At 44.9% G+C, this 12,227-nt stretch overlaps 1 protein-coding gene across 5 annotated transcripts in view; it reads left to right on the top strand.

Annotated features, from left to right (window-relative positions):
* Window positions 1-11,799, top strand: part of plagl2 (pleiomorphic adenoma gene-like 2) — a 36,376-nt gene extending 24,577 nt beyond the window's left edge. For 3 of the 5 annotated variants that reach the window (XM_076095499.1, XM_076095498.1, XM_076095497.1), the window contains exons 2-4: window positions 2,486-2,670; window positions 2,763-3,231; window positions 4,664-11,799. In XM_076095499.1, the coding sequence (XP_075951614.1) occupies window positions 2,891-3,231; window positions 4,664-6,119 (1,797 nt within the window). In that variant the 5' untranslated portion in view covers window positions 2,486-2,670; window positions 2,763-2,890 and the 3' untranslated portion in view covers window positions 6,120-11,799. Of the gene's footprint in view, window positions 1-2,485; window positions 2,671-2,762; window positions 3,232-4,663 lie in introns of those variants that run through there. The other 2 variants (XM_076095500.1, XM_076095501.1) reach the window with 2 other exon arrangements.
* The last annotated feature ends 428 nt before the right edge of the window (window positions 11,800-12,227 follow it).

Here is a 12,227-nt window from a genome sequence, read left to right as displayed (position 1 = left end):
ATAACATAACTATTGTACCAAGATAAAAAAAATGTATATTTTCTTCAATTACAGTGACTGCTGTTCAGCATCGGCTTCACTCGGCAGAACCGGAGGACTAGAGCACCAGTCCGCCTTTAGCTTGGTGCTGCTGACGTGAAGTCATGTGACTGTGGACGATAGCTTTTTACTTCTGCCGATTGCATTCACGCGTCACAAATCAGAAACGTGGTGTCCATTTGCGAAGATTATCTTGCTGAACAAAAAGTGTCATATATGTGTGTGTTTGCCAAAGGGAAGTTTGGCTTTTTGTCAAAGGAACCAGGGCGATGCTAACTTTCCGGGTCAACCCTGCAGGACATTTTGACTCGTCACAGACACAAGTGTAAATAATGAAATAAATGATGGCTGAATACCATTTAGCTGCTTCAGTTTCAGGGTCCTGATATTAGTAACGCTTGAGCTTTTCCTACTGTGACAACATATCATTTTTAAAAAGGGTCACATTGTGAATCAAAAACATGGATATTTCCTCTTTATTTAACAAATAACATTTGACTAAATTGGTCTGTGATTCTCGTCTCTCTTTTTTGTAAGTTTTGTAAGTTTTTCTTATCAAACCAAGCCCGTAATTCTGCATTGAAACCTTTTCACCAAATTAAAATTCAAGTGAAAGACGATGGATGAGATTGTCCCAGTATTACTTTGTGTGTCACGCAGAGCATCGTTGCTCTTCGTGTTATCGGTGATCAAGTTAAACGACGAGTAGTTTGATAACACGCAGTGGGATATGATGGGAGACTGAAGACAGAGGTGTTAATGTTACATGATTCAATCACAACACTGTTGCATAGGTCAGTCATTTGGGCGTCCATGTGTGAAGTTACCGCTCCACATGGCCTGTCATGGTGTGCCCTTTGTGTTCAAGCTCTATTAGGTTTATTTCTATAAGTTGACGTTGTGGATTCACCTCATTGTACTGTATCTGCCCGTCTGTGTGCGCGCCTTTGTGAGTGCGTTTGAGCATGCCGGGTGGTGGTGGGGGGGGGGGGGGTACATGATGTTGCATTCGGCGTGACCAGAACTCTGTGTGTGTGTTGCATGTGCTGTTGTGTGCGGAGGAGAGGGGCAGGGAGACGCGGCATGGTTCAGTCCAGGAATGTGCGATGTGGGTAGGCTGTACAATGGAGCCGGGCTCCCTGAGGGTGGTCAATGGGACGGGTGTCACCCCCCTGCACCCTCCCCGCTGGGTGATGACCACCGCACAACACCACAGCTGTCAGGTCCTCTTAACCACCGCTGTAAACACGCATACGTTTATGAGAACAAACACACACGTGCACGGCGGAGTGCTGTTAACGCGTAGAAGCAATTACGTGAATGTGCACACGACCCTGTCACGTATGTGTGGATGCACGCTTCCATGCACACACGGAAACACCTGCAAAAGCACTCAAAGCAGATTACAACGTATTTGCTGCATCTTTCTTAACTCATTGACCTCTCACACAGAAAGAGTGCCATTACATTTGGAAGGTGTGTGTGTGTGTGTGTGTGTGTGTGTGTGTGCAGACTGTGTGTGTTCTGTCACATATGCCCACGTGTGTTGACGGTACTTACCCGGCCTCACGTAATGGGCTAACATTGCGAGCAGCGTTTGTGTGTCTGCTCAACCTTGGACTCAGCTGGTGTGCTCGCAAGCAAGGGGTCACATAGGTCACCGAGGGTAAATAAGGGAATGCAGGGATGACGGGGGGGGGGGAGAGTTCAGCGGTCTCTCTGGAACACAGGTTAATGTGGTTCATTTTTAATAAACAACCGAGGGTCAGTCGGAGCAGTTCGGCGGGGGGGGGGGGGGGGGGGTTCTCCAAGGATTACAGGAGCCTTATCCAGTTTACATAGTAACCACACATGATGAGGGATGAGGCGGTGTGATTTCATTCACATACTAATAAAGGCATTATGCTGTGAGTGAGAGCCATCAACATTTTTTTTTTTTGCTGTCATGTCGGTCAGACTTGTCGTTCAGCTCCCCCTAGTGAGCTCAGAGGAACACTTGCTTCTGAAGTAGACTTTGCAAATGACAATCAAGCCTGTTGAATTGAGAGGATTCATTGGCAACTCGCTCAGGTTCCGGCCTTTCCAGTTGCCTTCGAGCTGTGGCTCAGTGGTAGAGTAGGGTCATCCTTCAATCAGAGGATCGCTGGTTCGATCCCCGGCTCCGCTAGTTGGTGTCGATGTGTCCTTTGGAAAGACACTTAACCCCAAATTGCTCCCGCAGGCTGTTCTTGTGTTGTATGAATGTTACTTATTGTCCACCTCGCATGGTAGCCCCTGCCATCAGTGTATAGGTGTGAATGATGACAGGTAGTGTTAAAGCGCTTTGAGTGGTCGGAAGACTAGAAACATGCTACACAAGTCCATTTGCCATTTTACCATCTTCATCAATACATTTTGATACAATTTTGAGAATAATTGTCATCTTACCATTGCTCTCTCCTTGCAGGACGATAAAAATGCAGAGCAGTCTTTCCCACTCACCGGCAACCATAGCTGTTGGGACCGGGTGAGGAGGAGAGGACAAGAGAGCGAAGGAGAGGAGCGACTGAAGCAGAGAGAGAGAGGGAGAGAGAGAGAGAGAGAGAGAGGACAGTTCAGGGACAAAAAGAAGGAGAAGTAGTAGTTCAACAGGTAAAGGTTTGCTTAGAAGAAAAATGTGCTTGATGTTGCCACAGACTTTGAAACAGTTTGCTTCAAAGCATACAATTTCTGTCTCACCGCAGATTTCGACGTACCTCGATGTCCCCGCTGGATCGTTGGCGCATTCTGTGACACACGACTTCTCACGTTGAGCCTGCCAGGCAGGGGAGCCACGGGCGAACTTTCATGGCAGCGGCACTCTAGGGCTGCCATGGCAGCTGCTGCCACCGATGCCTCACACCGTATTACCGCACTGACGCCGGAGGAAGAGGGACGACGGACCGCCGCCAAGCTGTTCGGGAGCGCCGCCCCGCTGCCACGGATAGAGCGAGAGAGAGAGCGAGAGAGGGGGAAAGAGAGAGACTGGGAGAGGGGGGACGAAGGAGAAAGGGTAGGAAAAGTGAGAGGGAGCGAGTGTTTGGTGTGCGGGGCCCTGTTCGCCTCACAGGAGAAGCTCCGGCTGCACGCCTTGGGTCACGCAGGAGAGAAACCCTTCCACTGCTCACAGCCACACTGTCCCAAGGCCTTCAGCTCCAAATACAAACTCTTAAGGTACCGAGAGTTATTCCCATCGCTCAATTCACATGCTTTTAAATGCAATATGATGCACGGCTTTTGTGTCTTTCTCAGAATCCCAGAGGATTTTGATCATTCTAACCTTCATTCAATATATGTGAGATTGCTAACTTGAACTTCAGAAAGCAATACCTGACTCAGGTCTATAAGATGAAAACTGGATCACATGAATGCTTATATGTGAAAAAGCAGACTCTGCAGTGTTTCTCAGCTTTCCAAAGAGGTTCAGCTTATTTCAGCTCGGTTGTTTCACGGCCCGCGACGTGACTGTTTTGGTTCAGTCTCACAGCTCTCATGAGCTTCATTCTCAGAGACAGCGGGCAGCTGTTTTTCAGTGAGCTCCAGACCCACTCTACAGTACTTGCCCTGCTCCAAACAGCAGGCAGACAAAGTTAGCGGCTCGCTGGTGGACATAGTGGAGCATTTCGCTGCTATAGAGCTAGATACGTCCCTCAGTTGGTGGAGACCAAAGTCAGAGCACAAAGTTGAGACTATTGGACTTACATTCATCAACTAGCCAAGAACCCGACTCCAAATGAATGATAATGTCGCTTTGTAACTTCTGGATGTGTAAATAAGCTGTTACCATTTATAAGGTGTTGAAATATCGATGCTGTGTTTACAAATCAGTTTTTTCCTAAGTGGCCAAACCAATCAATCAATGCAGGTTTAAGAGACTCATGCCTCATTTCCCCCGAATGCTTCGGCTCGACTTGACTCGCTTTCAGTACCAGGTCTTCTTCTCTATTTCATTTTCCGCAGAATACCCCCTCAGTGTAGCCATGTGAAATTTCCGTGACATCATGTACAACGTGACACTCACTAAATCCTTTCATCAGCAACTAAACAGAGGAAAACCTGCGCTTCATCAATTGTACGGCATAGTGTACGGCCTTGTTTTGCAGGCTGCCATAATTTAACTGGGGCGAGAGAACAAAATAAATTGTGGTTGATATTGGCGGTAGCTTGTCTATTTAAAAATGTGTGCAGGATGTCCCGTGTCGCTCTAGGACCGATTCATTCTGACCAATCAGTGGTCTGCAGTGTTTTAACTCTACCTTTAAGTATCGGCTTAGCTCCCTTGGTAACTCGAGAGATGGAACCAAAAAAAGTAGCCGGTTTGATCCACAACCAAAAAAGAGCGAGTCGAGTTAAGTAGAGACATGCAGAGGAAAAGTCTCATCAACTCATCAACATACTAAGATGTTTGGAATCCTTTGAATCACAGGAAGTGGTTCCAAAACCCACTTTGGATCCTTGTTTCAAACCACTGTGACTCATTTATGTATACATGGAGACAAGAAGTTTGACTGAGAGGAATTCATGCCTCACTTTAGCTTACTGACAGACTGCATAATGAATAAGATAAGGACTGCCTAACGTCTCCTTTTCCTGTGCCCCTTTGCAGGCATATGGCCACACACTCTCCACAGAAGACCCATCAGTGTTCGTTCTGTGAGAAAATGTTCCACCGCAAAGACCACCTGAAGAACCACCTGCAGACCCATGACCCCAACAAGGAGGCCTTCAAGTGTGAGGAGTGCGGGAAGCACTACAACACCAAGCTGGGATATAAGCGCCATGTGGCCATGCACTCTGCCACGTCAGGGGATCTCACCTGCAAAGTGTGCATGCAGAGCTATGAGAGCACACCCGTGCTCTTGGAGCACCTCAAGACCCACTCGGGGAAGTCTTCGGGCGGCACCAAGGAGAAAAAGCACCCGTGCGACCACTGTGACCGTCGTTTCTACACACGCAAGGATGTGAGACGGCACATGGTGGTCCACACGGGTCGAAAGGACTTCCTCTGCCAGTACTGTGCCCAGCGCTTTGGCAGGAAGGACCATCTGACACGTCACGTGAAGAAGAGTCACTCGCAGGAGCTACTGAGGATCAAGACGGAGCCTCCGGATATGTTGGGTCTTTTAGCGTCCGGGTCACCACCTTGCTCTGTGAAGGAGGAGCTCAGCCCCATGATGTGCGGCATGGGTCCCAACAAAGACCCCATGATGGGCAAACCGTTCCCCAGCGGGGCCCCTTTTCCGATGGGCATGTACAACCCCCACCATCTCCAGGCCATGTCTAATTCTGGGGTGGGTCACCCGCACCCGTCCCTGATGCCCAGTCCCTTGTCTGCAGCTATGGGCATGGGCTGCCACATGGAATCTCCTGGACCTCTTCACCCACGCTCCCTTCACCACCACCATCACCACCACCATCACCACCACCACCATTCCCCTCCGCTGCCCACACACCACCAGCCTCCGGCTCCCCAGCAGCAGCACCAGCCCCAGCCAGCCCCCAAATACCAGCTGGGATCTACCTCATACCTGCTGGACAAGCCCTTAAAAGTAGAGATGGAGAGCTTCCTCATGGATCTGCAGAGTGGCTCGCCAGGCCCGGTTCCCTCTGCAGATCCACATGCTGCTGCCTCACCCACCAAGGACGGACTGGAGCCCACCTCGGGCCTGGTGGATGAGCTTTGCGGGGATCACCTCCTGTCCAAGAGCCCTGTGGTGCTTGCGGAGTCACTGTGTGCTGCTAACATGGACTTCTCCCACCTACTGGGCTTCCTGCCCCTCAACCTGCCCCCCTACAGTGCGCCCATGAGCACGGGAGGGCTGATGATGGGCTACACCTCATCTGCGACCCCCTCCTCCTCCTCCTCCTCTTCCTCATCTCTGCACGAGCCCCACGCTACGTCAGTCGCCGCGGCACCTTTTACCTCTTTGCAACCGCAACCTCAGGAGCAGCAGTGCTCCAGCGGGGGTCTGGGCCTCGGACCCCTGCACCCCCACCCACCAGTTTTCAGCTCCAGCCTTAGCACCACCACGCTGCCTCGCTTCCACCAGGCCTTTCAGTGAGAGAGCCAGTCCTCGGCCCAGCCAGGACGGCCTCCACACCAGCCTCAGCTCAGCTCAGTGTCGATATTTCGGGCTGGGGTTCTTTACGGGGCCTGTTGAAGAAGTTAGAGAATTAGAATACATAAATGAACACGTAGAAGCCTTAAATGAAAGTGCACAAACGCTTTTGATCTAGCCTTAAAAGGAAGTTAAACCTCTTAGGGCAAAAATGGAAAAGGTGAAAAAAGAAGTTGAAGCAGCTTTTATTCGGGCGCCCCCCCCCCCCCCCTATCCTATAGTTATTATGATGTATTAACCCATCCTTTTTTATTTCCATTTACTCCCCCCTTTTATATTATATTTAGTAGTATAGAGGGCAGGATCAGTAGGCCAAAAGGCGTGGTACTGCATACTTTAAGTAATACTATTTTTGTTGTGACCCAGAAAAAATATATAGTTTGAAGTGGATATTTTGTTTTACTTTATTTTTATTTTCCAAATGTAAAGAAATGGTAGAACGTGTCTCATCTTTGAGTTTTGAACCACCCACTCTAATAACCTGAACGTCATGGTCAGTACAGAGGGTCTCTCCTCTTTTTCTGTCAGTGAAGGAATGAAGAGATATAGACGATTGAACCGTAGCTCTTTAAAATCCTCCTCTTGAATGGGAGACAAGAGCCGCAAAAGCCCCCTCTGCCTCTGATTAAAAAAGTGCTCTTTAAACAAGGAAATCAATAGACGGATGTCCCCATTATTTTTCTTTGAACTGTAGCTGATGTGCTCTTAGAGTCAGGTCAGCTAGAATGAAAATAGCTCACTTGCCCATTTGCTGCCAAACAAACAGAGACCAGTCACACACATGGCCACCCACTTTTCAGGAAAAGGAAAAAGAAAAGTGAGTGAAAGTGTGAGAGTTGAAAATCATGTAATATCACGCTGGCTTTTTGTTTTTTTTACTGTTCCTAAAGAGAAGCACTTTTTTTTTTTTAGCAGAAGGCACTTGACCTTTAGAATTCTCCTTTGGAAACCTTTTGTCTCTTCCTCGTGACTTCTAGAGGTTCTCAGAGACTCTCTCCTCTCCTTCACCTGTCCCCCTCTAACAGTTATCTTTTACAGTTCCAATGAGAATTGCAGCCATTACTTGGCTGCCCAACATACCGAAAATATATATATATATATATATTTCTGGAACAAACACATCTTTAGGCAGTCTTTTTAAAAGAAGATGCATCATCATGGTAAGGATGAACCCTGACATATGTGAATGGCAAAAAAAAAAAAAAAAAAGATTTCAGTGACAGATGAGTAAAAATGTGTTTAAGAATGTTATTGCAGTGTACGAAATATCTCAAAAATGAATATTATTATTGCTTTTTATCTCAGTAAGGTGTATTTTAGGTAGACGTATTAAAACTTAAGTGATGATGTTTTTTGATGTCTGGCAGGTTTACATTTGTGTGTATCTTGCATTTTTGATCAAACAAACGGATGAAGTATTAGCTTTTTTCCCCCTCAAGCTTTTTTCTGTCCTATCCGATCTTTACCTTTACATGTGCTTGAGTTAGTATAGCGGAACCAGAACTGTGGATGGGAAGTGTCTATAGAAGGCTGTTAGCGCCTTAATAATCGATTAGGATTTGAACTAGATAGATTGTTCAGATGCTGACGTGGACGGCCTGCCACTCTACGGCTGTAAGTCGTCGTCCAGCGGGTTGTGTAACCCCTGTGCTGTGAGGAAAAGTCACAGCAATCAGAGTTTTACATCCTTTCTAACCATTCACCACCAGCCTATTAAACACCTGAGCCCAAAGTTAACACAAGCATCAAAGTGAAACAGGTGCTCTCGAGCTAACGTGCAGTCCGTGGCACAACCAACGCAACCGGCCTGTCCGTGACCTCACACAGAGATGGCCCCCCCGCTATCATCTGTGATGGCTCATTTTCTTGTCCGGAGACGTCGTCGTGCCACAGGCAAGACCCCCCCCCCAATCACCATTAAGTGTTGAGTGAAAACGAAGAGAAAAACGGAGCACATAAAAACAAAAAATATTATACATGTTGCTGCTTTTAGCTACGGTTGCTGATGGACGGCAACTGTAGACCACTAGAACATTTCAAGTTTTTTGTTTTTTTGTTTGTACTTGCAAGATGGACAGCGAGCTGAAAACATGCACAAACCGAACCGACAAAGTGTTCATCACCCCCGGGCCCCATCCCCTCCTCCTCTCTCAGCTGCTTTGTCGAGTCAAAGGTAAAGGGTCTGAAAAACACGGCGATACCCGGGAGAACGCAGTCACCGAATTCCCAGGCTTTGACATTCAAAGCACAGGGGGGAGGGACACATGACTGACTGCACAACCTGGAGGTATCGTCATATATTTGTTTTGTCTGTTGTCATATGATATATTATTTTCTGTTTGTTTAAAACAGGACCTCGAAAAACAACACAACACATCACCTCATTTTTGTTTGTTTTTATTTTTTTCTTACCAAAACCTGGGGAGAAGAAACTACATTTTTGTACAATTGCTTGTTACAAAATGCTACAAGTATTACCTGATTTAGCCGGAACCCCTTTGGCTGAGCAGCTGATGGCTCTGATGTCTGAATATTCCCCTTTGGCTGAGAATTCAGAATCAGCCAGCACTGACGCAGGAGAAGCTTCCCCACAGTCTGACTGTTAAATCACAACTCCACCGCTAAAATCCTAGATTTTATAATCCGAGTTCTGAATCCTGGAAAGTCATTATTTTGATAATGGCTCTTGTAAAATGATGAAACTTTTTTTTAGTGATCCTAAATGAATTAACTGTTGGCACCTTTCTGAGAATTTACATGATAAATTCAATTTATAAAATGTCTTCAAATTTGTTCTTTGTTATAAGCTAAAAAAAAAAGAGTTTTTAAAAACAAACCCTCTTGGCTAAAGCCAAATTTGCAGCAATCAAATTGAGCATTTAAATGAAAAGCTTTTGTCATGTATTACGTTTGTCCTCCCTGGGTTTCTGTGAGCTAATCTGAATTCTAGCACTTTCAACCTTTAAAAAAAAAAAAAAAAAAAAAAAAAAGAGTATTTTTTCTTTTAAAATTTCAGCTTATATGTTCATATGTTTAAAATTTGTATTGATCCTGTATATGTATGTGCCATTAGTTTGATGTTTAGACTTTATCAACCTTTGTGTATTTCTCTTCTCCAAAAGAATAACAGTATTTTTGATAGACTTTTCACTAATATCCTTCTAAATAGGAGCATCCATGCCCCTCCTCCTTTGAAACCTTTTTTTGTTTTTGGGTAACCAGCTTTGCCCTCTCTCTCATAAATCTATCTAATCAAACTCTATAGCCGAGCGCTTGAAGGGAACAGCAGCAACATATCTGTTATTGTGAGGCGGTGGGACACGAGGCCGTTGTCAGCAGAGTGTCAAAGCCACAGCCTGACCACAGCCTGCCATTGAAACGCTGTTGCAACAGAGAGCCATCTGCGTGCCATATTTAGAGCATGTAACTGAAAAAAAAATAACCCCAAAACTTAGCACTTAAAGCTCACAGCCCCTGAACTACTTGTCCCGTTACAACAACTTCATGCTGATAATGACGCATGTGTAGTTTTACTAGAATAAAAGTTTGTTTTCCAAAGCGAAGTTGGTAAATGACTCTCACATGTGGCTTCAAAATGAATACAAGGAAAAAGCATTTGAAAAGTAGAATAACTTAGATATTTTCGGACAGAAGTGAAAAACATGGAGGCCGTACTTGTAGCTGTGAAACAGTGCCAACAACAGATCTGTGGCTTGGTGTGCTACCTGAGCTCATACCGGTGTTTCCAGAGTGATTCCAGGACTGGGTCATTTCTTCGTAGTGGGATAGTCACTGGATTCATACTCCGATCAGTACGGAAGGCCACTTCTGCTAAGAAAAGAAAGAAATAACCAATCTACCTATGGTTAATGAAACGTTTGACTTACAAAGTTAAAATGATGAGGTACGAAATCAAACTGACTTAATAAGTCAACATTATTGTTTATATGTCAAAATATAAGATTCTAAGGCTACATCCACACTGCTACATTTTGGTTTCAAAACGCATCACTTCTGCTGTTTACCCCTGGCGTCCACACTGCTCCGGCGTCTTAGAACCCGTAAAACGGAGACGTCTGAAAACGCTGCCGACGCCGTTTCAGTTTGAAAACTCCGACGTTGCGTTTTAGTCTGGACAGGTAGAAACGGAGACCTTTTAAAAACCAAGACACCCACGTTTATCACTTGATTGGTTCTCATCAGTCACAACGTCGCTTCACTTGATTGGTCAGGTCCCTATCACGTGATCCATAAGAAAAACATCAGCCTCGACTACCGGTGGTTCATTTCAACATTGATAACCAAATACTGGCGTTGCTGACCTTGTTGTCTATGCTAGCAGCTGTCGTGCAGTTAAATTCCGCATTCTTTAATGCTACAACTGCCCACATGAGCGGGAGACAAGCTGTTATTCGAGTGCTCAGCGACCGGCACGCCCATGCCCATTGTATGTGAATGGTCCTGTGATATGCATATTTAGTCGTGGTAGGATGGACAGATGTTATTTCTGAAACTGCGCTAACAACGCTCGTCTGGACTGAGATCATTTTTGTCTAAAAACTCTTTTAAAAAGAAAACGTAGGAGGGTGGATGTAGCCGAAGTCAATACTACGAAGTCAAATTATGAATCACTAATGACTCTGACAACTGACGAAATCAAAATTTTGCCTTTAAATTTTGAATCAGTGTCGTAATTCTTTACATTTAATACGTGTTGACTTCTACTTCTTAACTACTACTGCTATTGACATGAGAACTAAGACTAAATGATCACGTGACTCGATAAGTCAAAATTGAATTGACTTACTGTATCATCATTCTGACTTACTACTCGGCTTCAGTAGTGTTAACTGACCAAAAAAGGTGATTTCAAACCAGCAGGACTGTGACACACTCGACATAAGATGGATGGTCCCCCGACCTCCGATGGTGATGTTACTCTGTTCCTTGGCTCGGCTGTAGCTCCATTACCTCGACCTGCACCTACTAGGGATGCACTTATCCTCACCTTTTCCTCTTTACTACTAGGTGCAGAACACAAACATTTTAAGGGAATTTGTTCATCAGTTTAACTGATTTGATTTTAATAATGCTCTCTCTTCCTCACCCCCGTCTCTTTTTTTTTTGCTTTTAGTAAAGAAACTGGGTACTGCCTGATGCAGGCGACATCCACATGTAGTTTTATATATTTCTAGCTTAATGTAAGTCTTGCATTCCAACCTCTTTGTGTATCTCGTTTAGTGACATAGCCCATTTTATTTGTATCACTTGCTATTACAGCCACCTCTGGAATAAAAAGGGTGAAAAACAAGGTGAACGAAAATAGAATATTTGCATTCACTTACACTATTTTATATAGCATGGAGTTTATCAACTACAGGGAGAATTATATAAATGATGTACTTCGGAGAAAGAAAGAAAATGAGAAGTCTTGCTTTTTTGTTACATATCTCACATGCAATCAGTTGCTGCAATGTAGAAGTGACAGATTTGTATATTGGTTGATCCAAAGAGATGATGAACACAACAGAACTATTGACTTATTGTACAGTACAGTGTATCTTTGAGTTGTCATGTGTTATGTTGAAATGATTAAAAGACAAACCAGCGGTTTCATACCCTCTTTGCATTCTATTTGTTATTGTTTATTTTGAAGGGATTCTTCACCATTTTCGTTTTTGAACTGTAAACCACGACAAAAGAAATATCAAGTCATAATTCAATGTTACATAAAGTCGTGAGCTTTCCTACGTTGTGTCAAGAGTGTGTGGATGAAGCATTAGGTTGTTACATTTGAACCCTTTAGTGCTTGGCTAGTTAGCTAGCTAGCTTGCTATTTCCACCGTGCTTTAATGCTACAGTAACAGAACATACAAAGACATGAACATGAACTGCTGGGCTTGGTCTACGCTACTTTAAAATTGAGCCTGACTGTACTGTTTATAAAATACCGTTTATGATAGCCGTCACCCGTTCAATTAGCTTATGCTTATCGCTAATGCTAGCATGCTGACCATATTGCCATATATAACCATATTGCTGTATGGTTAG

The sequence above is a fragment of the Anarhichas minor genome, unplaced genomic scaffold, assembly GCF_050575085.1.
Source record: "Anarhichas minor isolate MPS153535 unplaced genomic scaffold, ASM5057508v1 ptg000020l, whole genome shotgun sequence".
NCBI lineage: Eukaryota > Metazoa > Chordata > Actinopteri > Perciformes > Anarhichadidae > Anarhichas > Anarhichas minor.
The sequence above is the reverse complement of the archived record's forward strand: the minus strand, read 5'-3'. Positions and strand labels throughout refer to the sequence as shown.